Source organism: Salmo salar, chromosome ssa08 (assembly GCF_905237065.1).
Source record: "Salmo salar chromosome ssa08, Ssal_v3.1, whole genome shotgun sequence".
Taxonomy (NCBI): domain Eukaryota; kingdom Metazoa; phylum Chordata; class Actinopteri; order Salmoniformes; family Salmonidae; genus Salmo; species Salmo salar.
In genome coordinates, this window is record NC_059449.1 from 17,272,169 (window position 1) to 17,298,315 (window position 26,147).

At 43.7% G+C, this 26,147-nt stretch overlaps 1 protein-coding gene across 9 annotated transcripts in view; it reads right to left on the bottom strand.

Annotated features, from left to right (window-relative positions):
• The window catches only part of LOC106610313 (nephronectin), a 53,012-nt gene that overhangs the window by 14,470 nt on the left and 12,395 nt on the right, over positions 1–26,147 (bottom strand). Inside the window, exons 3-10 of one of the 9 annotated variants that reach the window (XM_045722879.1) lie at positions 25,883–25,936; positions 21,317–21,409; positions 16,371–16,469; positions 9,752–9,871; positions 7,550–7,669; positions 5,073–5,207; positions 4,168–4,290; positions 1,812–2,309 (exon numbers count right to left, since the gene is read on the bottom strand). In XM_045722879.1, the coding sequence (XP_045578835.1) occupies positions 1,812–2,309; positions 4,168–4,290; positions 5,073–5,207; positions 7,550–7,669; positions 9,752–9,871; positions 16,371–16,469; positions 21,317–21,409; positions 25,883–25,936 (1,242 nt within the window). Of the gene's footprint in view, positions 1–1,811; positions 2,310–4,167; positions 4,291–5,072; positions 5,208–7,549; positions 7,670–9,751; positions 9,872–16,370; positions 16,470–21,316; positions 21,410–25,882; positions 25,940–26,147 lie in introns of all 9 variants that reach the window. The other 8 variants (XM_045722878.1, XM_045722881.1, XM_045722883.1 and 5 more) reach the window with 8 other exon arrangements.

Genomic DNA, 26,147 nt, shown 5'->3' on the forward strand with positions numbered 1-26,147 from the left:
GACTCTCCTTTATCTAACCACACTGTCCGATTTAAAAAAAGGCTTTACAGCGAAAGCAAAACATTAGATTATGTCAGCAGAGTACCAAGCCAGAAATAATCAGACACCCATTTTTCAAGCTAGCATATAATGTCACAAAAACCCAGAAGACAGCTAAATGCAGCACTAACCTTTGATGATCTTCATCAGATGACAACCCTAGGACATTATGTTATACAATACATGCATGTTTTGTTCAATCAAGTTCATATTTATATCAAAAAACAGCTTTTTACATTAGCATGTGACGTTCAGAACTAGCATACCCCCCGCAAACTTCCGGGGAATTTGCTAACAATTTACTAAATTACTCACGATAAACGTTCACAAAAAGCATAACAATTATTTTAAGAATTATAGATACAGAACTCCTCTATGCACTCGATATGTCCGATTTTAAAATAGCTTTTTGGTGAAAGCACATTTTGCAATATTCTAAGTACATAGCCCAGACATCACGGGCTAGCTATTTAGACACCCGGCAAGTTTAGCACTCACCAATATCAGATTTACTATTATAAAAGTTTGATTACCTTTTGTTGTCTTCGTCAGAATGCACTCCCAGGACTGCTACTTCAATAACAAATGTTGGTTTGGTCCAAAATAATCCATCGTTATATCCGAATAGCGGCGTTTTGTTCGTGCGTCCCAGACACTATCCGAATGGTAAAGAAGGGTCGCGCGCATGGCGCAATTCGTGACAAAAAAATCTAAATATTCCATTACCGTACTTCGAAGCATGTCAACCGCTGTTTAAAATCCATTTTTATGCAATTTTTCTCGTAAAAAAGCGATAATATTCCGACCGGGAATGTCCATTTAGCTAAACACAGGAAAGAAAACAAAGCTTTCGGTCGACGCGGGCACGAGCCTGAGTCTCACAGTACTGTAACCAGCCACTACCCAAACGCGCTACTTTGTTTCAGCCAGAGCCTGCAAAGCCACGATTCAGTGTTTTGCCGCCTTCTGAGAGCCTATGGCAGCCGTAGGAAGTGTCACGGGACAGCTAAGATCCTCACTCTTCAATAAACAGAGACAAGAAGAACGACACCTTGTCAGACAGGCCACTTCCTGCATGAAATCTTCTCAGGTTTTGGCCTGCCAAATGAGTTCTGTTATACTCACAGACACCATTCAAACAGTTTTAGAAACTTTGGAGTGTTTTCTATCCAAGGCTAATAATTATATGCATATTCTAGTTTCTGGGCAGGAGTACTAATCAGATTAAATCGGGTACGTTTTTTATCCGTCCGTGAAAATACTGCCCCCTAGCCATAACAGGATAAATTGACTGCATATGGGACTCACCACCTGGATTCGGTCTTATGTACCAACATTTGAAATGGTGTTTTTTTACATTAGATAAAAGTAGAGACTCAGAGCTAGAAAATGGTATATCATACACTGCATTTGAGGAACAATGGGAAAGTAATTCTGCTTTGAAAGTTGATCAACTTGTAAACTCACTTTTGAGAATATCGCCGTTGAATGTTTTGCTACCTAGTGAAGAGCTTTTCTTTGTCTACACCCATTCAGCATCGTTCACACCCTCTTAAGCTTTAGCCCCACCCATCTCGTTTCGCTGTCGGAGCGCACACTTGACTCTCCGGCCGATAAATATTATTTTTCTTTTTAACCAAATCTGCAGAAAAGTAGCTGAGGTGGACATTCAGAAGTTTATGGATGCCACACACACACACACACACACACACACACACTCTCTATGCATAACAGTCAATGTAAACCTCAAGCAAAACAAAAACCAGACTTACTGTGGACGTCACCTCTCTGTTTGGTGACCTCCTTCTCGATGGTGTTGTCCACTGGGGTGACCGGCTCGGGCTGTTTTGGGGGAGGCGGGCGGAGTGTGGGCACGTAGGGCGGGGTCCTGCGGGTGGGGGGCGGTGGAGAGGTGATGGCGGGACGCCGTGGGGGCACGTAGGGCTTACGGGTGACTACAGGGGGTCTCCTGGTGGGTATGATTGGTAGTCTCGTGGGGACCACTGGCTTACGAGGGGCGGGGGGCATCGTTCTTGGAGGAGGTGGGGGTGGTGGGGGTGTGGTTGTAGAAGGTGCTCTAGTAGTAGTTGTAGTAGTAGTGGTCGTTGGTTTGGGAGTGGTTGTGGTTCTTTTGGGGGCGGTGGGGGCGACTCTCTTGGCGGTCATGGGCGGTCGGATTGTGGTGGTGGTCCTCTTGTGGTCCGAGTCAGGGATAATGTTGTGGTGGTTCGGGGGGAACCTGGGGGGATCGATGACCACCTTGGAAATGGCTAGAAGGGAAAAGAAAACAGAAATTGGATTGAGAGCTGAATTCTGGGTTGTGTTAATTTGGGAACGCAACATAAAAATGTTTTAAAATGTTTTGCAACGGAAAACAAATGTGCAGTTCTAATTGGAGGTGTCCAGATAGTCCCTCCCTGTTTCAGTGTATTCTTTTCTTCAGTTTGGTGCTTAATGAACACGACCCTGACTGCTTCGGTGTTAATGAGGCATAAAGAAGTGGTGACTGCAGTGACCAACTGACCCTTGGAAAGAAAGGCCAGCTCTTTCATCTGCAATGACTTTACCTGAGTAAACAAGCAACCAACTTTATCTCTGTATCCATCATTGAGGGACTTTAAATATTTTATCTTTGAAACCAAATCACTGCCTTATATCAAGACTAATTTTCTAACATTCATTTCCACTTTATCCCCTGATAGAGCAGTCATAGTTCTCAGCCCTGAGCTAAAGCCAGCCAGCCAGCCAGCCAGCCAGCCAGCCAGCCAGCCAGCCAGCCAGCCAGCCAGCCAGCCAGCTAACTGGTATTCATGTGTGGAGTGATACCAACCCCACCTATAAAAATCCCTGCACTCAGGATCACCCCCAAAGCCTCTGTTGTCATGAAGGAGAGACTCGAGACCCATCTATTGTTTGTCCTCGCATTCCACAGGTCGGAGGGCAGAATAAAAAAAGGCATTTAGGGACGACTTGAGGAAAAAGGGCTTCATGATTGAGGACTGAAGGGGGGTGAGGGTAGGGGTGTGGGGCTTCTCAAGGAGAGTCTCGGCTCAAGCTTTCTCAGGTTACAGAGGGGCTCTGATACAGCATGTGACACACAAATAGGATATCGCAAATCAACTCCCTCCCCCTTGAGCCACTTCTGTATCACACCGGTAGGGCGACAGATTGTTTCAAATACCAGTGTCGGGATTCTGCTAGTGCTCTAGGCGGGCGGAGGGGTTCTGTGTGCTGCTAGCTACACTGGTAGCATCCCAAACGGCACCCTTTCCCTATAAAGTGCACTACTTGTGACCAGGCCGTATAGCATTCTGGTCAGAAATAGTGTACTATATAGGGAATAGGGTGCAATTTGAGATGCCGACACTGACTGGCGTACAGCAGTTCAGTCAAAAGATTCAACTACTGGGGATATATAATGATAATAGATGACTTTTATTTTTGCCATTGAGCCGCTGTGCGAACAGCAGCAACAAAGACAAAAGAGACACACAGGCGTCTGAGTGGTCTATCAAGTTAGAGGAAGGAGACACTAGCCGGAGGAAGAAGAAAAAGAAAGAGACATCTGACGTCTGGAAAACGTTTGACTGTGTCAGGCCCTGTGCCCTGTGTCAGGCGTGACTAGGTGTTTTGTATGGTTCCCAATTAGAGGCAGCTGGTAATCGTTGCCTCTAATTGGGGATCATATTTAGGTAACCTTTTTCCCACCTGTGTTTTGTGGGATATTGTTTGGTTTTGTGCTTGTTGCACCACATGGTCACGTTTTGTTGCTTGTTCGTTGTTTTGTTGAAGAAGTTTCACGTTAAATAAATATGTGGACCTCAATACACGCTGCGCCTTGGTCCGTCTCTTACAACAACCGTGACAGACTGACCCTTTTTTTGTCTTTAAAGATAAAGATGGCCATACTAGACGATAAGGGGCGGGGTTATCTCACTCATGAGTGACAGCCATCACAGAGACAAGAATTTCAGCCCCTTGCTCTTAAGTTGCAGACTACTTTTCCTACCCCCTAATCTCGTCCACCCTCCAGCCTTCAAAAAACACGACCAAAGAAAATAAAAAAGGGGGCCCTGTCCCCTTTAAAAAGAGAGAGGGGCCGCGGGGCCATTCAGTGGCCAAGCTTACGTTTGCAGTCATGGCCCATCCCCCTGTAGCCATCTTTGCACTTGCACTTGTAGGAACCAGGCGTGTTATAGCAGGTGGCGAAACTGCTGCATTGGTTTTGGCCTGAGGAGCACTCATCCACATCTGAAAGACAGGAGAACCACATAGCTGAGTATGAGGGAGGGAGGGAGGGAGGGAAAAATACAAAAAGAAAGAAAGACAGACAAACAGAAAGACAGAAAGAAAAGAGAGCTCTTGCACAGCACATAAACACAGTGAAAGGTAGCAGAAGTACAGCATGCTAATTGGCCAAGGTTAATTTCCCCTTCACTCAGAGAGGGAGTTCAGCGTTTATGTCAATGTCTCCTTTTATTAGGGGAAGTGCTATTTATTAGAGTGAAGAGAGAGAATATTCAGTACACTGAATCCTTTACGAAGAATGCTTGTTAGTTAATTAAAACCCTCACCCATTCAGAGAATACGTTATGAGGAGTTTAGTGAACACTGCACAGACTGACAGTGTTGAACTTTTGATTGTTGACACATCTCAAAGGCGTGAGAACAGAGGAGGCGTTATTCCAATAGACTGCTCACTGAATGATTCTCCGTTCAAGATTAAAGAGTGAATGTGATTTGTTCAGAGAAGATGCAGTAAATACTTAGAGATTTGACAGGATTTCATAAAGTTATGCAGTTTTTCCTCTTTCTTTCCTTCTTTCCGCTCCCTTGTTCTCTCTGTCCCCCCCCCCCCTCTCTCTTTCTTCTTATCTCTCTCTTAAAATGATTAATGTACAAAACAACACCTGCGCTCCAGACGCAATGACTCGATGATGGGTCAAAACATCTCAACAAGCCTGCCCGTTGACCTTTTGACCCTTAAACCCCAGGTAAGACGTGTGGAAAGCCTGGATGACCTCATTACGTACCTAGGCACTGGTACTTCCCGTTGATGTACTGCAGGTCGAAGCCCTCGTGACACCTGCAGATGTAACTCCCAAATGTGTTGATGCACTGACGGAACCGGGGACACGTGGCCATGCCGGTCGCACACTCGTCCACGTCTGAAAGTAAGACCATCACAGATGAAACTACAGTTCATAGTTGAGTCTTTATTAATACTTAGAGGGAGAGGTATTAATACTAAGAAGGAAGGGCTGTACAATATCATGGCTCTGATTCAATGCATGTAATAAATACCAACGTTTAATCAGCTAGCCCACCTTCATCAGGGTTTCAATTCTTTATTAATAAACATATAGTTTCACCTATACCAAAGCCGTATGTATCCATGTAAATCAATGGAAATATTTGTCTCTTCGTGTATGCTTATGTTGGCTAGCAACACATTGACACATATAGGTATTACATATATAAATATAGCCTACAGGTTCATCTGCATCTTTCAACAGAACAGCATTTCCTCTCTTTCACCGGTCTTTTCTCTCCTTATTTCTTCTTCTCTCCTTTGGGTTTATTCAAACATGAACGAAAGCCGATTATGTATTAAATCCTGTGATCAGAAGAATACACACCACGGTTGGGAAGGTTTTAAGAGCTCGTTCCGTCCGGGTTGACTCAAATCACCTCTGTAGTTACAGGGGCAGGAAGACATTGAAAGGACTACAGGCTTAGGTGAGTCTTTTTCACTTAAATACCATGAGTTAATGTGCTGTAAAATGTTGCATGAGGGAAACAACTGACAGTTACGCCAACTTGAAACTTACCGAGTGTTATGGAGAGTCTAAGAGAAAGATGGATGCATACTATAGGGTAGCCTACAACAGGCCAAAATATGTACAAGGTTTCCAATCAATCACTACTTTTCTGTCTGAAAACCTACCCATGAAAAGAACTGCTTGCCTAGAAAGAACAGTGCTGTTTCATTCAATCACTTCGTATTTAGTGTTTATCGGCTTGTATTCAGTTCTGCATAGCTGTTTTTTCTGCTGACAAACCCTTTGATTAATTGGGCATTTTTATGAGAAGGATAAATGAAATATGAAGCTGTCAAGTTTCTGGAACAATCCAAAAATCCCAGGAGTTAATCATTAATCAGCACTCATTAATCCCAGGATGACTCGTTAATCATAGCGTATTGTCCTCAACATGTTTCTCGCCTCTCAATCTCCATCGCCTGTCAATATAGGTCTAGCCCACATCACAAGATTACAGCAAAGAATTTTTGCATTTCAGATTTATTTACTCATTTTTTGAGGGATTTGACATGGGTTTGCCATGGGCTTGCCATAGGCCTCTTCTGTTGCCAGAGGAACAACACAAAATAACAAAGAGACTACAGTAGACTAGTAGACTGGACCAGACATATAATTCATCCAAATCATCCTACCCTGGAACAGCTATCAACTCTCTCTGGTATAAGAATATTTTGAAGATAAAGTCACCATGCAGAGTTTGAGAGTTTGATCTCCCCCTGATTTGCTTTGGAGTTTGTGTTATTGAAGAATAACATAAATTGCTAACACTGATGACCCTTGACCTTAGCATTTATTTAAAGCAGACACCCTCTTCCATAAAAAACTCCTCTTTCCGAAAAGGGTTGAAGGGGTCTCCTCAAATATTTCCAGAGCCATTGTAAAACCTGTGGGCTAGGAACCTCTCTCTCCTTCTACAACAATGATTGATGTGCCTCTGTTTTGAAGCCACACCCCCTCTACCTCCCCTCAGTCTCAAACTGCGACTAGAGTGCATCACCTTAAGGCTCAGCCAAGCCAATCGACAGAGCTTGTATTTAAGATGAACCAATAGACAGAGCCTGCATTTAGATGTGACACGGATTAACTGGCTCAATTTGTCCATCTGAGATTTACTCTTCTGAGTGATGGCATGTAAAAGAGAGAGAGAGAGATCCCTGGTCATTTTACTCCCAGTGAACTTCCGTCAGTGCATTCACCTTCATTAAGAAAGGCCATTATGCAGTCTCCACGTAGTAAAAATGCAATTAGTAGCTCAGAGAGAGAGAGAGAGAGAGAGAGAGAGAAAGGGAATCACCATTGAGGTTGTCAAGGACATTCAGAATGCCAATGGACCAGCAGAAAGTGGAGAAGAGTGTTTGAGAATAACAGGAAAGTTCTTCTCCTTGCTGCTGTCTTCCCCATTCAAGGCCTTATTTGATTTTCTAACTTGTGTTTTCATTGCTGCCAAAGGTATTTTGTCGAGCTCTGTGGCAATCAAATTTCATTTGATCATCTATTCAGCAAATTCAAAGGCTGACAAGACAAAAACAACTCACCCGTCTCACGTTTTTCTATTACAAGAAAAGAAGTAATGCTTCTTCTGGCATTGAATAATTGAATAAGGCTCACACATCTTGTTGTGTGTGTGTGTGGATGTGTGCGTGCGCTTATGTGCGTGCTGATATATTTATCACTAGAACAGAACGTACCCACACAGGTTCTTCCGTCCGGCGCCAGCTGAAGCCCTGGCGACGGGCACTGACAGCGCACCTCTCCCTTCAGCACCTCACAGCCATACTGGCAGTTGGCCATACCACAGGTACGGGTATCTGGAGAGAATACAGCAGCAGGTTATAGCTAGCTCACACACACACACACACACACACACACACACACACACACACACACACACACACACACACACACACACACACACACACACACACACACACACACACACACACACACACACACACAAACATTAAGGACACACACACACAGATCACACACACAAGCGGGTGCGTGGACACAGGAAGACACACAGTGAGGATTAATTACAGCAATATAATTTGGATCACAACCTAGGTAGAGTGGAATATTGGCACTCACAAAATTCCGACCCTTCGCCCTCCCTTCACTTTCTTTCAACCCTTTCTCATCCTCTCTTCTCTCGCCCTCCTGTTTGTCCTGAAAACACCACTCTGTAGTTCCATTCTCATGGGTCGTTCAGGGGTTCAAGCTGCTCTCCAAAATAACATGAACTCATTTCTTTGTGTGGAGGCCCCCCCCCCCCACTTCTCTTCTACAACATTTCCAAAAAAGGAAATGAAAGTTGCTACGTTTGTTGCTGCAGCAGGTACTCTGGAATAGACTGTAGGAGAAAAAAGGAGGAAGGAGAGGAGGGACGCAGGCCAGGCTGATAACACGTTAGAGTAGTCTGTTGATCAAAGACAATGAGGAGGAAAGGAGGGACGTAGCCAGGCTGATAAAACGTTAGAGTAGCCTGTTGATCAAAGACGAGGAGGAGGAAAAGGAGAAAGAGAGAGGAATATCAATAAATACTTGAGGTGTCCTAGAAAAAAATACATAACTGCCAACTGAGTGGACAAAACATTATGAACACCTGCTCTTTCCATGACATAGACTGACCAGATGAATCCAGGTAAAAGCTATGATCCCTTATTGATGTCACTTGTTAAATCCACTTCAATCAGTGTAGATGAAGGGGAGGAGAAAGGTTCAAGAAGGATTTTTAACGCTCAACAGTTTCCCGTGTGTATCAAGAATTTCCCACCACCCAAAAGACATCCAGCCAACTTGACACAACTGTGGGAAGCATTAGAGTCAACATGGGCCAGCATCCTTGTGGAATCCTTTTGACACCTTGCCTCGAGGAATTGAGGCTGTTCTGATGGCAACGCAATTTGGAATATGTTCTTAATGTTTTGTACACTCGGCATATGTCGATGGAACACACATGGATATTCTGATGTTATACTTCAACGGTATCTTAGGGTTTTTGTTCCTGATGGGTAAAAGTAGTAAATAATTCTGCCGCTGCCAGAATCAAATCAGAAAAACAAAACAAAACTACATTGCCTCTCAGAGAGGGGGCCTCCACATTCAAGTGGGGGCGATATCATTACTGCTTTCATCAAAGGAACACTCAAGTGAGCACTTTTATAAGGTTCTCGATAAGATTGTGTGGTTGCAAAAGGTGCAAGGAAAGGAGAAAGAAAAATAGCAGCGGTTACTGGGGGGCAAGCACAGACACACTATCACCTCCACAGGATGAGTCAGAATACCTTTTGGGCTAAGCAATAAAAGTCCCATTTTATATACAAAGGTTAAAGTTCACGTCTCTTTCATATTTGACTGGGGGTGCGTCCCAAACGGCACTCTATTCTCTATACAGTGCACTACTTTTGACCAGGACCTATAGTCATTTAGGATGCATACTGGAGTTGGCTCCCCAGAGCCTGGCTGTAGAGGTAATGGTGAGTGGATAGAACGGGATGTTGACTTTACTTTCCTGAACATTTTACCACAGCAGGAGAGACTGTAGTGTTGTCAAAGGTCTAAACGTGGATGTGAAAATGGACTTCATAATTGGAGAGAGAGCACAGTGTTCTAATGGCTTTAAAGAGTAAATACATTTGAGGTGAGGGAGAGGAAGTGAGAGAGAGAGAGAGAGAGAGAGAGAGAGAGTGAGAGAGACAGAGAGAGTGAGAAACAATGAACAGAGAGAGAGGGCGGAGAAATCAAGAGAGAGAGAGAGAGACAGAGAGGAAAAATGAAGAGACAACAGACTGACAGACAGAGAAATACAAACAGAGGCAAAGAAGAGAAGAGGGACAGACCGTCACACTGTTCACACCACACAGACCCACGTCATGTGACATTCCACTCACTTCCACAGGTCCCGTCAGGCATCAGCATATAGCCATTGAGGCAGTAGCACTTGTAGCTGCCGTATGTGTTCATGCACCTGTGTTTGCACGGCCGGGGCTTCAGGCCACACTCGTTCAGGTCTGGAGGGAGAGAAAGAGAGGAATCAGAAGGAGGTAGCGTGGGGGACGGAGAGGAAGGAGAAAGAGAGGGAGGAGAGTGGGAGGAAAAGCGGGAGTTAGACTTCTTCAGCCCACACTTATTTTGTGTCTGGAGGTAGGGATGAGAGGGAGAGAGAGAGAGAGAGGGAGGGAGAGAGGGGGAGATAGAGAGAGGGAAAGAGAGGGAGGAGAGAGAGAGAGAGAGAGAGAGGGGGATAGAGAGAGCGAGAGTACAGAGGGATGAGAGAGAGAGAGAGAGAGAGAGAGAGAGAGAGAGAGAGAGAGAGAGAGAGAGAGAGAGATATCAAAGGGCATAGGGTCAATTTGTATGATGTGGGAGGGAGTGGGGTGTGGAGGGTGGGGGCCAGTCTCAGGTAAGTGCCTAAAGGAAGTGAAGTGTTTCCATGTTCAGACAAGCCCGACCGCTACCTTCCTCCTCTCCTCCTCTTTTCACAGGAAGACACAGTTAACAGCTGTTCCAACTGACCAAGCTGCTTATTACATGCTGCAAATGGTAAAAACAAATCGCTTCCTCGTACGTAACCTTTTAAAGTTCATACCGATGGTGACGTTACTGTTGTGTATCGCCTTGACAACTCCATCATTGATTTGAGGGTGTTTCTTTTTGTGACCGTAAATGTCTGGAGCTCCGAACACAAAGACACTAACTCAAGTCATTATCTTTACATTGGTCTGAAACACACAGACACTAACTCAAGTCATTATCTTTACATTGGTCTGAAACACACAGACACTAACTCAAGTCATTATCTTTACATTGGTCTGAAACACACAGACACTAACTCAAGTCATTATCTTTACATTGGTCTGAAACATACAGACACTAACTCAAGTCATTATCTTTACGTTGGTCTGAAACACACAGACACTAACTCAAGTCATTATCTTTACATTGGTCTGAAACATACAGACACTAACTCAAGTCATTATCTTTACATTGGTCTGAAACACACAGACACTAACTCAAGTCATTATCTTTACATTGGTCTGAAACACACAGACACTAACTCAAGTCATTATCTTTACATTGGTCTGAAACACACAGACACTAACTCAAGTCATTATCTTTACATTGGTCTGAAACACACAGACACTAACTCAAGTCATTATCTTTACGTTGGTCTGAAACACACAGACACTAACTCAAGTCATTATCTTTACATTGGTCTGAAACACACAGACACTAACTCAAGTCATTATCTTTACATTGGTCTGAAACACACAGACACTAACTCAAGTCATTATCTTTACATTGGTCTGAAACACACAGACACTAACTCAAGTCATTATCTTTACATTGGTCTGAAACACACAGACACTAACTCAAGTCATTATCTTTACGTTGGTCTGAAACACACAGACACTAACTCAAGTCATTATCTTTACATTGGTCTGAAACACACAGACACTAACTCAAGTCATTATCTTTACATTGGTCTGAAACACACAGACACCATCAGTGGGGTTGAGTAAGTGTTCCATAAGAGTACTGATGTCCACAGTTGAAAAATTATACAATTCAAGGGGTTACTTTTTGGTTAATGCACTACACCTGGAGTGGACTCCTTTTGAAGTGTGCTTGGAAGTAGGGTCCCTTGGGAGAACAGGGACCACCAGGAGTGCTTAAAGGGATACTTCAGGATTTTGGCAATGAGGGCCTTTATCTACTTCCCCAGAGTCAGATGAACTACTAGCATGCTAGCAGATACCCCGAGACTCCCAGTCATTGGGCTAACGCCAGTTAGCATGGGCTCGCGAAGCTACCTCTAACTTCCTTCATGATGGACACAGAGACATAAAAATAGAATCCACGTGTTCGTGTTCATCTGGGGAAATAGATACAATGCATCATTCCCAAAATCCAGAAGTGTCCCTTTAAGTGTGTGTGTGCGTAAGGAGGGGGGTGACACACATTTACACACACACACACCCCCACACCGTCCCAACAACATTAAAATAACATCCATCTAAGTTACACCCCTCCCCCTTCCATGTCTAATTGAGGCACGCCATGTAAATAAATCTCCATCTCAGCTGTACATGATGGCCGGTCGTTTTAAAGCCTGACCCACTTCAGAGTGAAACCATGAGCGGCGCCATCTTTATCTCTGGGGCAACGCGCGGAATGGGAATGCATTATTTGGCATGCCCGTCTGTATCGGACAGATGCTACAGATTTAAATGGATGAGCGGGACAAGGAGCGGAGTGTACCTCGGTCGTGTACCTCAGTCATATACCACGGTATTAATGTGAATTGGCTAGCCCGCTAAGGTCATGTCAGCGCCGTGATTGGTGGTAGGGGAGAAACGGTCTGTTTAAATCCTCCGCTGTGCCATTGGGCTTAAGTCAATTTCCAATGCAGTAAATGTTAAGGGATGACTGACAGTCTGACAGAACGGGTTGGGGACGGTTTAGAATAGAACTCTATGGCCCACTAGAATACAGTAAATGTTAAGGGATGACTGACAGTCTGACAGAACGGGTTGGGGACGGTTTAGAATAGAATTCTATGGCCCACTAGAATACAGTAAACGAGATACTATGATAAGTCTAGTTTTGACTTCCAATTGTCCAATAGCACTAATTCACATAAAACAACTAAGAGAAGCTTCTCTATTGGTTTCTAAGAGTAGCTTCTCTATTGGTTTCTAAGAGAAGCTTCTCTATTGGTTTCTAAGAGAAGCTTCTCTATTGGTTTCTAAGAGTAGCTTCCCTATTGGTTTCTAAGAGTAGCTTCTCTATTGGTTTCTAAGAGAAGCTTCTCTATTGGTTTCTAAGAGAAGCTTCCCTATTGGTTTCTAAGAGTAGCTTCTCTATTGGTTTCTAAGAGTAGCTTCTCTATTGGTTTCTAAGAGAAGCTTCTCTATTGGTTTCTAAGAGAAGCTTCCCTATAGGTTTCTAAGATAAGCTTCTCTATTGGTTTCTAAGAGTAGCTTCTCTATTGGTTTCTAAGATAAGCTTCTCTATTGGTTTCTAAGAGAAGCTTCCCTATTGGTTTCTAAGATAAGCTTCTCTATTGGTTTCTAAGAGAAGCTTCTCTATTGGTTTCTAAGAGAAGCTTCTCTATTGGTTTCTAAGAGAAGCTTCTCTATTGGTTTCTAAGATAAGCTTCTCTATTGGTTTGTAAAAGAAGCTTCTCTATTGGTTTCCAAGAGAAGCTTCCCTATTGGTTTCTAAGAGTAGCTTCTCTATTGGTTTCTAAGAGAAGCTTCTCTATTGGTTTCTAAGAGAAGCTTCCCTATTGGTTTCTAAGAGTAGCTTCTCTATTGGTTTCTAAGAGTAGCTTCTCTATTGGTTTCTAAGAGAAGCTTCTCTATTGGTTTCTAGGAGAAGCTTCCCTATAGGTTTCTAAGATAAGCTTCTCTATTGGTTTCTAAGAGTAGCTTCTCTATTGGTTTCTAAGAGAAGCTTCTCTATTGGTTTCTAAGATAAGCTTCTCTATTGGTTTCTAAGATAAGCTTCTCTATTGGTTTCTAAGAGAAGCTTCTCTATTGGTTTCTAAGAGAAGCTTCCCTATAGGTTTCTAAGAGTAGCTTCTCTATTGGTTTCTAAGAGTAGCTTCTCTATTGGTTTCTAAGATAAGCTTCTCTATTGGTTTCTAAGAGAAGCTTCCCTATTGGTTTCTAAGATAAGCTTCTCTATTGGTTTCTAAGAGAAGCTTCCCTATTGGTTTCTAAGATAAGCTTCTCTATTGGTTTCTAAGATAAGCTTCTCTATTGGTTTCTAAGAGAAGCTTCTCTATTGGTTTCTAAGAGAAGCTTCCCTATTGGTTTCTAAGATAAGCTTCTCTATTGGTTTCTAAGAGAAGCTTCCCTATTGGTTTCTAAGAGAAGCGTCTCCATTGGTTTCTAAGAGAAGCTTCCCTATTGGTTTCTAAGAGTAGCTTCTCTATTGGTTTCTAAGAGAAGCTTCTCTATTGGTGTCAGTGGTTTATATACAAACATTAAGATTTTAGTAAATAAAACACATTCAGAAGTTGTTTTTATTGTACTAAATGCTGAATAATTACTTTACCCCACAAGCAAATGAATCTGTTACAGTTTTACATCCAACATAGTGACATTTTGAAAGAATCTCTGTCTGTGTGTTTCATCTTCTACACTTGACACCCTTGAGTACTAAACGAGAAGAGATGGCACATCTGGAGCTGTCACGACAAAGTCATCATATTACATATCGACTCCCACCAAGACATACAACTAGAAATCGTTGGCAGAATGAGAAACTAAAGTGGCCATTTCAGCTCTGAGATTTCTAATCCAGGCGCAATGACTTGGTCATTTGTATTCTAAAAAGAAAGACTATGTCTCTCTGTGTGGAGTAACGTTGGAGAGACAATCATTAGCACCTGTCGGTGTTCTTTATCATCAAAAAGTGAATTCATACGTAGAATGGAGTGATACGAAACAATGCCATTGAAATTTACATTGGGTGATAACCACCCTGGATATTTTGGGTGCTTAACATGTGTTATAAAAATCATTTTTATCGTTAACTTCCAAGCGTAACTCAAACTTGTTTCAAGGTCAAAGCACAATTACAACACTTCAACTCAGTCTTGTTAGCATCATTAGCACTGTCACTACTGACATACAGTGATAGTCGCTAACTATCATTAGCATCTCCTCAGCAACATGGTCAAACACACAAACATGACAAAATGTCCTCTCGACTAGCGACAACTCCGCCCAGACATCTCACCCTGTCTGCTATTTTGGTCGCCATCCCTGTTTTTTTATTGTCACCTTTCATTTGGTCAGAACCCTCCCTGACAGTTCACACACACACACACACACACACACACACACACACACACACACACACACACACACACACACACACACACATTCAGAACCCTGGAGCTGGTATTTGCCAGCCATTTCTCCCACTGTCACTCCTGCTTTGTCTGCCGGAGCTCTGCCTTCATCATTAATAAGAGCTGCTGTGGAGAGAGACAAGGGTAAAAGGCAAAGAAACATAAAAACTCAATTGAAACTGGAGCAAGGAGAGAGAGAGAGAGAGAGAGAGAGAGAGAGAGAGAGAGAAAAAAAACAGGTATTCGCTTGCCCAGGCAGTGACAACTGAAAACAGCTTGAAAATGTAAATGAAGAGGATGATATGAAAGGAATGGGTCACGTTCTCAGAAAGCACAAGCGCCGAGCAGCAACTAGCGCAGCCAAATGACATACACAGCCGGGCTGAGTCTGTTCCCTGTTGGAAGATAGACAAGACGGGAGGAGATAACGAACGAGAGACAGAGAGCGAGATGAGAGAGGAGATAACAGATAGGACTGACAAACAGGAGAGATAGAATCACCACTTGACAAGGTCTTGGGAGTCTATTGTATGTGTCTCTGGAGTTGAGATATTACTATTTACTGTCAATGAACTGTCGTGATGCATCGAGAGAGGGAGACATTTTATTTAACCAGGAAAGTCAGTTAAGAACAAATTCTTATTTACAATGACAGCCTAGGAACAGTGCCTTGTTCAGTTGCAGAACAACAGATTTTTACCTTGTCAGCTCGGGGATTCGATCCAGCAACCTTTCGGTTACTGGCCCAACGCTCTAACCACTAGGCTACCTGCCGCCCCAGACATAGAGAGACATAGAGAGAGACAGAGAGAGAGAGAGAGAGAGATGCACAGAGAGAGAGAGAGATACACAGAGAGAGAGATATACATAGAGAGAGAGAGATACACAGAGAGAGAGAGATACACAGAGAGAGAGGAGAAGGAGAGAGTAGTCCAAGTGATTTATTGGGTGGACTGCTTCAAGGTATGCGTCGGCGGTGCGTTTCTGACACGCCACTATCACTTGCTAACAGATTACCCAGGGGGCTCTCTGGTCAAGAACATGCAGGTCTTGAAGTAAAACAACACGATAACGCCGGACAGACAGAGTGGTCCATTGTTCGAAGGTGGCTGAGAAACCATGAGAACCCATGTATGTGATGGTTCCCCTTCCGAGCTGTCGGAATTTCAGGAAAAATAAGAGAAGGTGGGGGGAGAAAAAGAACGAAAAACTAAAACAGAGGAAGAAATGGGGAATAGGACAGCAGCTTTCAGTGCTGATTGATGAAGGAAAGGGCCACTGCCTCAGAGGGATAAAGGAGAACAGAGAGAGAGAGAGGGATGAAGCGAGAGAGAGAGGGATTCAAATAAAGACAGGAAACCGAGTTGCTGGAATAGAAACGGGGTTTAAGTGCAAAGAGGCACAGAGTGGTGTGGCATATTGGCATCATGGCATGCTTGGCATTCGCTCTGCCATTCCTGCTGCCAGGCCAGGCTCTGGCATCGGCTCTCCTAGAAGGAGGAGGGAATGAAAAGAGGGGGGACATTCATTCTCACTCGGCCCAAGCCATAGAGGACTGAGCCATGCATGTGGGGCATACAGTGGGTGCTGGGTGTGGCGGGGGGGGCACCCTTCACCACCTCACGTTCCACAGTTTATCTCACCCTCCATCAACACCCCTGCTGGAGGCTGGTGGTCCACAGGAAGAAAGATAGGGGGGTGACTGTCCCATGTTAGGGGGGTTACATAGTCCAGTTCCTCTTCTTAAATAGGGGAGGGAAGGGGGAGACAAAACAGCACACAAGGAGAGAGAGTGAGAGCTCGCCGCCGGTGGGAGAAACACCCACCCACACACACACACTCTGGGATTAGTACACCTCTGACCACGACTGCATTCCTGGAGAGCAAGAACGACATTATGCAGCAAAGAGGATTACACATTTACAGACTAGAATCACACCACAAAAGAGAGAGAAGGAGAGAGAGCCTGTTTCTCCTTCTTCTTCGGACTTCTCCTCCCTCCAGCATTCCTTTGCGTCAGCGATGACATGAAAAGCCGTCTCGGAGTCAGAGAGAGTAATCAGTCTGGCTTCTGATACCCTCCATCTGTATAGCTGGACTTCAGTGTTTCTGTGTCTCTCTGTGTGTGTGTGTCTCTCTGTGTGTGTGTGTGTGTGTGTGTGTGTGTGTGTGTGTGTGTGTGTGTGTGTGTGAGCTATTGAGAGAGTAGTGACTACCTGATTGAACCAGGCAGTAATACCTGGTCTAACTACTTCCTTGCCAACTTAGTCCAGTCCAGGGCCTCTTGTCTGTCTGCCTTCCTGTCTGTCTGTCTGTCTGCCTGCCTGCCTGCCTGTTCACTGACCATTAGGTGACCTTGATAAGGGTGAAGGAGAATGGTAATTGAACAATGCAAAGGCCTGGGTGACACAAGGCTAATCATATGATGACATGTAAAGTATCATTTGTAATCCTGTGGCAGCTGCAGTGTTTGACTTTCAACTTTAAAAATATCACCCCAACTAAACAGAGAGAAAGAGACATAGAGAGACAGAGAGACAGACAGACAGACAGAGAGTCAGAGAATGGCGCTCAGTTGGTAGAGCGTGGCGCTTGCCATGCCAGCGTTGTGGGTTCGATTCCCACGGGGCACCAGTACGAATCAAAAGTATGAAAATGTACATGCTCACTCCTGCAAGTCGCTCTAGATTAAAAAATAGATAGATATCTAGAGAGTGTAAGTGCGTGCTTAGTTTCCTGATAATAGACACAGCAAAAAGCGTTAAACAGGGGTGTTTAACTTCATCTAACTACAGAGGTTTAAGGCTACTTCCAAACCTTATATTAGCTAACGCTCTCAGAATAGAAAGAATAGAAAGAGCTTAGGATGACATGAAGGCCAAGCGGTACTCAACTTGAGGTACGTGAAGCATAATATTTGGAGAGATGCCACCGCCGCTGGCTCGCTGACACGTACACGAGAGAGAGTGAGAGAGAGAAATGTAGGGGGAGGGGGGAGAAAAGAGAGGGAAAGAGATAAATGTAGAGAGAGAGAGAGAGACAGGGAGCAAAATAAATGGAGAGAGGAGGTCGCATAATTGTACAACTCGATTATAGATACTTTTCTTTTGATGTCTGAAACGGTTACATGGCGCTCGCTCCCTCACAGGACCTTTTAATAGCATCTAAACAGCGGGAGACAAGGGTTTAATTGAAACCTCCCGTAGAAAATAATCATCTTATTAAAGGGATTTTGATCTGCGGGAGTGACGGAGCGGGGGGGTGGGTCTGGCACGTCGTCTCAGTGCTAACTGGATTACCTTGGTAATGAGTTTGATTTGGTGTGGTACAGCATCAGTACCCATCTGGCCCCGACACCATGGCCCCACCATGACAAGATGTCATTCTGTTAAAGGGGCAATCTGCGATTGGTAAATCCGTTGTTTGAACTGCAGAAAATAAATAAATAAAAGCGTTAACATTTGAAAACAAGCTGGACGTGATTTTGATCAGTAATTGTGATAGAGCGAAACATTTTCAACATTTGGTGTTATTGCAGGGGATGTTTGATCAATGACACGGAATTAATAGCAATGTACAATGTCTAATTGTAATACCTCCAATCACAACACTAAGTTGCTGGAATAATTGCTCACTAATATGAACAGATCATGGGTATACATTGGTCTAGCCATTACAGTGGTACAGGAAGAAAGAGCGACATGTTCCTAACCAAGCTAGATTCTAGACAGAGAGACTTTAAAGTAAGAGGGAGAGAGAATTCTCCTCAACGATCACCTCTATGGTCCCTCTTGTCGCTGTCACAAACATCTGCTGTTTTGTGGTGCTTTAACACTGTTGTTAATCACAGTGCCTTGAGGATCAATCCTCTGTGCTCACCACTCAGTTATGGTGGAAGAGGAATGCCTAGCCCCGAGCATACACCTTACTGCACTGTCTGTGTGTGTGTGTGTGTGTGTGTGTGTGTGTGTGTGTGTGTGTGTGTGTGTGTGTGTGTGTGTGTGTGTGTGTGTGTGTGTGTGTGTGTGTGTGTGTGTGTGTGTGTGTGTGTGTGTGTGTGTGTGTGTGTGTGTGTGTGTGTGTGTGCGTGTGTGTCCTTTGTGTTATACTTGTAACTACTGCTTGTAAACACGTTTCTATGTTTACAACGCCACATCACTATTTAAACCATTACGGTTCATGTCACCATCTAAGTGGGTGTCTAACCGAACATAAATTAAACATAAGATAGATCGATCGAGAATCGGCATAAAGGGAAATGAACATTCACAGTGTGTCTTCGACTGACATTAGAACGGCAAATCAACGGTTAACAGCAAATCACTACTTTGAATGGAGAAAAGAAATCCAATCTTTAGGTTTTGAATAATTAATTATGTTTCTACGGCGACGTGGAATGATTCCCGCTGAAGGTTATATCTATTAGACATACATTACCTCTAAATGATCGATCGCTTGAAAAATCCCCAGATTGCCCCTTTAATGAGCTCTTCAGTCAGTCACACCAGATGTCAAAGCCAAGTGCTTGTCTAAGGCACGGCTCTGCCAACTGAGTTCCATGCACACTTAAGCATTTGACATTTGTTAAATGATAGTTTGTCAGACAAGTCTAATTATTATTAGGACATTGATAAAAGAGCAACGTCCGTCCTAGTCGAAGTAGGGAAGTCAGAGATGTGTTCATTAGAGCACGCAACGGAAAATGTTTTAAAACATTTTGCAGCAGAAAACGAACATTGACATTTTTTTTATTGGACCTGTCTAAGTAGTCCCTCCCAGTTTGAGTCTGTTACCTTCCTTTGGTTACTGTCACACCCTGGCCATAGAAAGGGTTTTATTCTCTATTTTGGTTATGCCAGGGTGTGACTAGGGTGGGCATTCTATGTCATTTTTTCTATGTTTTGTATTTCTTTGTTTTGGCCGGGTATGGTTCTCAATCAGGGACAGCTGTAGATCGTTGTCTCTGATTGGGAGCCATATTTAGGCAGCCTGTTTTCCTTTGGGTTTTGTGGGTGGTTACTTTCTGTTTAGTTCATGTTCCTGACAGAACTGTTTAGCTGTCGTTCGTTTTCTTGTTTTGTTGAAAGTGTTCTATTAAAAGTTAATGATGAGCACTCACCACGCTGCGCCTTGGTCTACTCCTTGCAACAGCCGTTACAGTTACTAACGAACATGACCCATGTTTGATTCTTTTTCTAGCGACTACATCAAAGTTGAGCCGTCCAGCCAACCTGCCATGGGCCACCTTAGCCTGAGACATGTACGATGACTCATTTCTACATTCCAGAAAGGATTTCAACCCTCTCTCCCCCCTTCTCTCTCTCCCTCCATGTTTTTAATTACATGCTATCCTATTCCTGTCTTAAGGCGTGAATTCCACAAGTAGTTTCAAGCCACTCAGATTTACCTGAAACTAACCCTCCCTGACTGAGGGGGTCATTCAATTCAATATAGAGGCACAGACACACGCACACGCACACCCACACTCACTCACTCACTCACTCACTCACTCACTGTGTTGTAACTCTCAACAGACTACTCGTTGCACTGCATTTTCAGCCTGCTCTCTGAGTTATCTCAGGACAGTAATTGAGATGTTATCTGCGGAGGGAGGTTGCACTCCAGGCAGCATTCACTCTGTGTGTGTGTGCGTGTGCGTGTCCGTGTGTGTGTGTGTGTGTGTGTGTGTGTGTGTGTGTGTGTGTGTGTGTGTGTGTGTGTGTGTGTGTGTGTGCGTGTGTGCGCGCGCGGCCCTGGTGCACAGCAGGCATTTCCATTTGTGCTGATTCAGGCTGTTTCTACCACCCTCTCCTGTGCGATTATAGTATCTAACTACTACGGAGAGAGCTAGCCTGCATGCTGCATCAGCTATGAATCAATGAATAAAACGGCAACATTAATACGCCTGTTCCTGTTGCTATGTATGTGTGCATTGTAGACAATAAACAATGTTTATCATGCCATCGCTCAGGGCCGGGTGGAGTTTGACTTCCATTAGTTTCCTTTGGAAAATATGAATGTCAGCAGGTCTGGATGGAGGTGGATGAAAGGGGCCTTGAAGCACTGAGTAAAGGCATGCTGGCTCAGATTAGAACGACTGCTAACTCACTATGGCTCTCTCTCTCACTATCGCTATCTCTCACCAACTCTATCTCTCACTCACTAACTCGCTCTCATATCTCACTAAGTACCCATCCCTCTCTCTCTCTCTCTCTCTCTCTCTCACTATCTCTCTCTCTCACCAACTCTCTCTCTCTCCCTCCTTATCTCTCACTAACTACCTATCTCTCTCTCTCTCTCTCTCTCTCTCTCTCTCTCTCTCTCTCTCTCTCTCTCTCTCTCTCTCTCTCTCTCTCTCTCTCTCTCTCTCTCTCTCTCACTAACTGACTCTCTCTCTCTCTCCCTCTTTCTCTACAGGAGTATGAAAGGTACAGTGTATTTTCACACAGAATACATCAAGGGGTCTATCCAATCTTAGTGTAGGGTGTAATCACAACGTCATTAAGCGTCATTAAGCATCACAATGTCACAATGTCACGATCACAAAGTCAACCCAGTTACTGGTGGGCGATGAGGAGGACGGTCTTACCTTGATTGCAGGTTTTTCCAGTGAAGCCGGGGTGACACTTGCATTTGCTGGGTCCTACGCAGTCTCCATGCTTACACCCGTGCTGGCACAGAGCTGTTTGGGGAGGATTCCCATAGATAGGAAAGAGGCAAGTGAGAAGAGCAATTCCCCGGAACACACTCATAAAGCGTCTCAGAATAGGAGTGCTGATCTAGGATCAGGTGCCCAGTGTCTATGCAATCTTATTCATTATGATCTAAAAGGCTAAACTGATCCTAGATCAGCACTCTCAGACACTCTGTGAATACAAGCCCTGGTCTCAGATCAGATATGAGAAAGCATTTAATCCTGTCTGACTTGTTCAGTAACTTGGTGTGTATTACTGTTGATCTGCTTTAGTTTATTAGGTTTTTTAGAAAATCATTTAGAAAATATTTTCTTGCATTGTTGGTTAGTGGCTTGTAAGTAAGCATTTCAACACCTGTTGTATTCGGTGCATGTGACTAATAACATTTTCTTTGATTTGTTGATTTACTAAGTACGACAATGCAAGCACAGCGACGAGTGTGTGTCATACTTGTGTGGGATTTAGGGGCGATGGGAATTGGGGTTCAACAATGTACAGAGATAACATTTTCATGTTAAACCATGTTTTCATATAACTTCTAAACTGTATTACTGTACAGCGCTGGCTTATTGGGAGAGAGAACCCTGTTTCCTTGTTGATTTTTATCCATTTCAAACCGTGCAAGCCCTAAGCGATTAAAACACTTGAACTTTGTGCAAGCACTGAAGTGCTGATTTTCCTGGCTTTGAAAGCGGCCGCACTGATATTTACGGTGGAAAACGGCCAACACAGCTAAACTAAACAAATAGCCTAGTACCTCACTATTAGCACGGCGTTAAAGCACACAAAAGCAAATGCTTGCATTGAATATTATGTTCAATATCAGGCAGTCGAAACACAATAAAACAGAACATTTTCTGGCTGCTGGTTGTCCATTGTGTGAAGTGTTGTTTAGGGCAACTGAAGGCATTAGGACTTCAGGCAATAGTAAAGCTTTAGCTTCTCTGTGTGTTCTGGTGTTGGAGTCTCCCGAGTCCCAAATGCCACCCTATTCCCTACATAGTGCACTACTTTTGACCAGAGCTCAATTGACCCTGTTCCAAAGTAGTGCACTACATAGGGAATAGGGTGCCATTTGGGACGCGGCCACAGAGCTGGAGGCTTGCTCTGCTTTCTGTTCTGTCTAACTGTACTGCTCACTGTGTTCACTGCAGCATACTAACCATGGCTGATATACAGGGGCCGCAGCCAACTGGTAATAATTTCCATTAAAAGCTTCATTACGTCTGTCATAATAGGGACCAATCAGGCTCGTTAATTATGGCTACGGTGGGAGTTGGAGACGGGGGTGGGGGGTTATATGTGTTTGTGGCGGGAAGCGGGGTGAGTGCGCGTGTGTGCATCACGATTGGACACGTCTGGGCGAGCTCACTTATCTTGTCACAGGTTTATTGCGCACCTGATACCGTCACTAAAGAGTGGAGACTCAACATCATGAAGGCTAGCTGAGCATTGCTTAACTATAAAGATATAAGCAAGCATGAAAAGTTTAATTTTGGCACTGCAAGTACACCCTACAGATGTAGGATCTTAATTTGATCACTCTTTTGTTGCTGAGAATTTTTCTGCACAGCATGGAAAATGTAAACTTGTAGTGTATTCAAGGCTTAAAAAGTATTCTAAAGTTTGTAATTTCCACTTTACATGTTAGTCATTTAGCAGATGGTGTTATCCAGAGCAACTTACAAAAGCAATTAGGGTTAAGTGCTTTGCTCAAGGGCACATCAATAAGAGTTTTCACCTTTTACATTTCAGACATGTTTTTCCTTAACAAAAAATGTATCTACCTCTAAAAAAACCCTCTGTTCATCATAATCCACATAATAATTCACATTTCCTGTTGCTGCAGGATAATTTTCCTGCTGTATCAAACCGGCTCAAATTAAGATCCTACACCAGTATATAGGTTACCCAAAATGCCCATTCACAAAATGTCAATTGAAATCGAATTAGGTAGCTATATGAAGCGTATCATTGCGGCGGTTAAACCTTTGAGCATGGGGCGTTGGAGGTGATAGAGGGATAGTGTTCATATTTCGGCTTGGAACATTGTTCATATTGAATTCACAGCCATTAGTGGGGATTCCTTCATCTGGAGGAGATAGCATTGTGTAGTCTCATTCCACTTTATTAGAATGTGTAACCTAATAGACAAGACAGCGTTAGCCCATTTTCCAAACCTGGGATATATGAGATAGGGTGTTAACGCGAGGACGCAGGTGAGCTGTGAAACCTCTAGATTACGCCCCTGATTAAAAATAAAAAAGGGTTCGACATATTTTGGCGGGGGGAGTTGAATCAGGGAAACGTGTTAAAACTTGGTAGGTCAAGTTCAAGTCCTTATCTGGTCAGCGATTTGGGCCAATTAAAGTTGATGCAATCATTTATTAATACAGCTGACACGGTCAGTCACGAGCTGTGAGGGGTTTTATTTGAACGTTTTTCCACAGAGGACAAGCATGCTCAGAAGTAACCCATCCCAGGCTGTTGGGTTCAGAGAAAGGTTGGTCTTTTTAAATCTTTTTAAATCCCAGGGAAATACCCTGTGTTCATTAGACCGCATCAAACGACATGAGGAACTAAAAATGGCCACCGCCACCATAGAGGAGCAACTACATGCTCCAATTCAACGCGCTTCTCGTTCCCTGAATACCTACTGATGACACCCCTTCACACCCGTTTGCATCAGGCATTCCTCTGGCCATCCATCCTTAGAGCCCATCTAAGGATCAGGCCCCCAGTGTCCAGACTGGAGCCTGAAGTCACGAGCTCTGCTGGTCAGCTGCTGCTAGCAACCTAGCAGTGCCAAAAGCCCTGGTCTGGCCTAGAAAGCCTATGTAAATTACAATCGCCAGAACGCCCCCCATCCCCAAAGAAAGTTTTGACGGCAGTTTTAGCCTCTAATATTAGTTTTTTATCATCAAGTTCAATCCCACGGTCAAACAAATGGAGATATTTAATTCAATAGTGATCCATTCTGACTACTACATTTGTCTTCACACAGGACCACATGCTGACACCGACCAATCATGGGCCGGCAGGCTACGAGGAGGCTCGCGCCCGGTGGAGTTGGCTCTCTCAGGCAAGATGAAAACGACTACATCATGATCCTTTGCTAGTTACGGCCACTTTTACCATGATCCTTAGCGATTTCTTGGTGCCATTCAGCCCCATTCAGCAATATGGCGTGGTTCAAATTCAAATACTTCCGGCTTCCATAAGAATACGTGGATGCCGTCAGCGCTATCACCATCTACTGGTTTTAATGTCTACGCTAAGGATGTTGGTCTACTTTTGGTTTCTGGGGGTCCTATCAGATGTTTGTGAACTTCATTGGAATGAGGAAGTATGCTCCAGCTACATTTCGCTAACTACTGTAACTTGACAGTGTTTGGCAAAGACAGTTCAAATGTTAAGATACAGTATATGATATTGTCAAAATTGTTGTATTTGGGTAGAAGAAAATATGGATATTTTTTTACTGTACTGCTTGACATACATGTAGCCCCCCCACCACATGGCTAGAAAAACATTTTAGCATTCCCTTATTTGACAGCGAAGTTCATTTCGTGCAATTCTACACATTTTACCATAGGGCAGAGAGGAAAATTAGCTATTTTACATCTCATTTCCTAAAATTCTATGCATTTTGCCACAGGGTGTAGAGAATTTGCATGCAGTTTTTAATATGATACAGTATCTGAGTAAGACTGAATAACAAAATCAATGGGGGCCCCCCGGCTGGTAATTCGACCATGATTACTAAATTTAGATAGCTGGCCGCTAGACTAACTTACCAATCTGAAATAGTTCAGCTGACATGGCTAATGGAGTGACTATCAGTGACTGACATAACAAGAGAAAAACTGCTGATGCACAAACACATTTCTTTATTGCACCTTGTGTATTCTACTATTTTAACTTGCAACAGTAAGTTGAGACGCCGACTGAGTCCCCACACTCAAAAAAAAAATCTAAACAATATATAATCTTTAATCACTGATGTAGGCGTACCATTTTGAAGATTGGGAAGTAATCGACATTGAACTACAATTACTTTACATAGGCTCTTGGTTGATGAAGGTTTCATGTACTAACTAGGCAGCTGTATATAGTTTATATTAGGATATCAAACTCACAGGAATTGAATAACTAAACACTTAGCCATCTGAGGGCATCACATAGTTCCTAGTCAAGTTGCTGGTGTGAACGCCAAACATCTCAGTCATGCTGCTGGTGTGAACGCCAAACGGTGGCTGCAGCACCAGAGTTCTCAAGCCAGAAGGGGAGGAGATATTTATTTGCCAAGGGGATGGGGAAGGGGGGAGGATGAGGGAGAAGGTGGGAGGTGACTATTAATAAATCAGTGAAGCCAGGATTCAGAGGATGTGTGTGCCTCACTGGCTTCAGGACCCCGTCTTGCCAAGAATTATTTTAAAGAAATATGTGGAGCAGCTGACCTTGTGGCGGACACCTTATTCTCCCGACTACTCTGTGGGTTAGAGCGAAGACGCCTGCTGCAAAACAAATGTGCAAACACAAAGAAAAGAACATTCCAGCAGGCGTTTTGTCTTGGTTGGATGAGAGAACAGAATCAAGGCATGAGAGAGCCAGAGAGCCGTGCTCGGGTCTCTTTTCGACGAGTAAAGCATTATTGAAATGATGCACAAAGCATAATAAGGAGTCACACACATTACATGGTTACAACCACAGAGAACGGGCGTC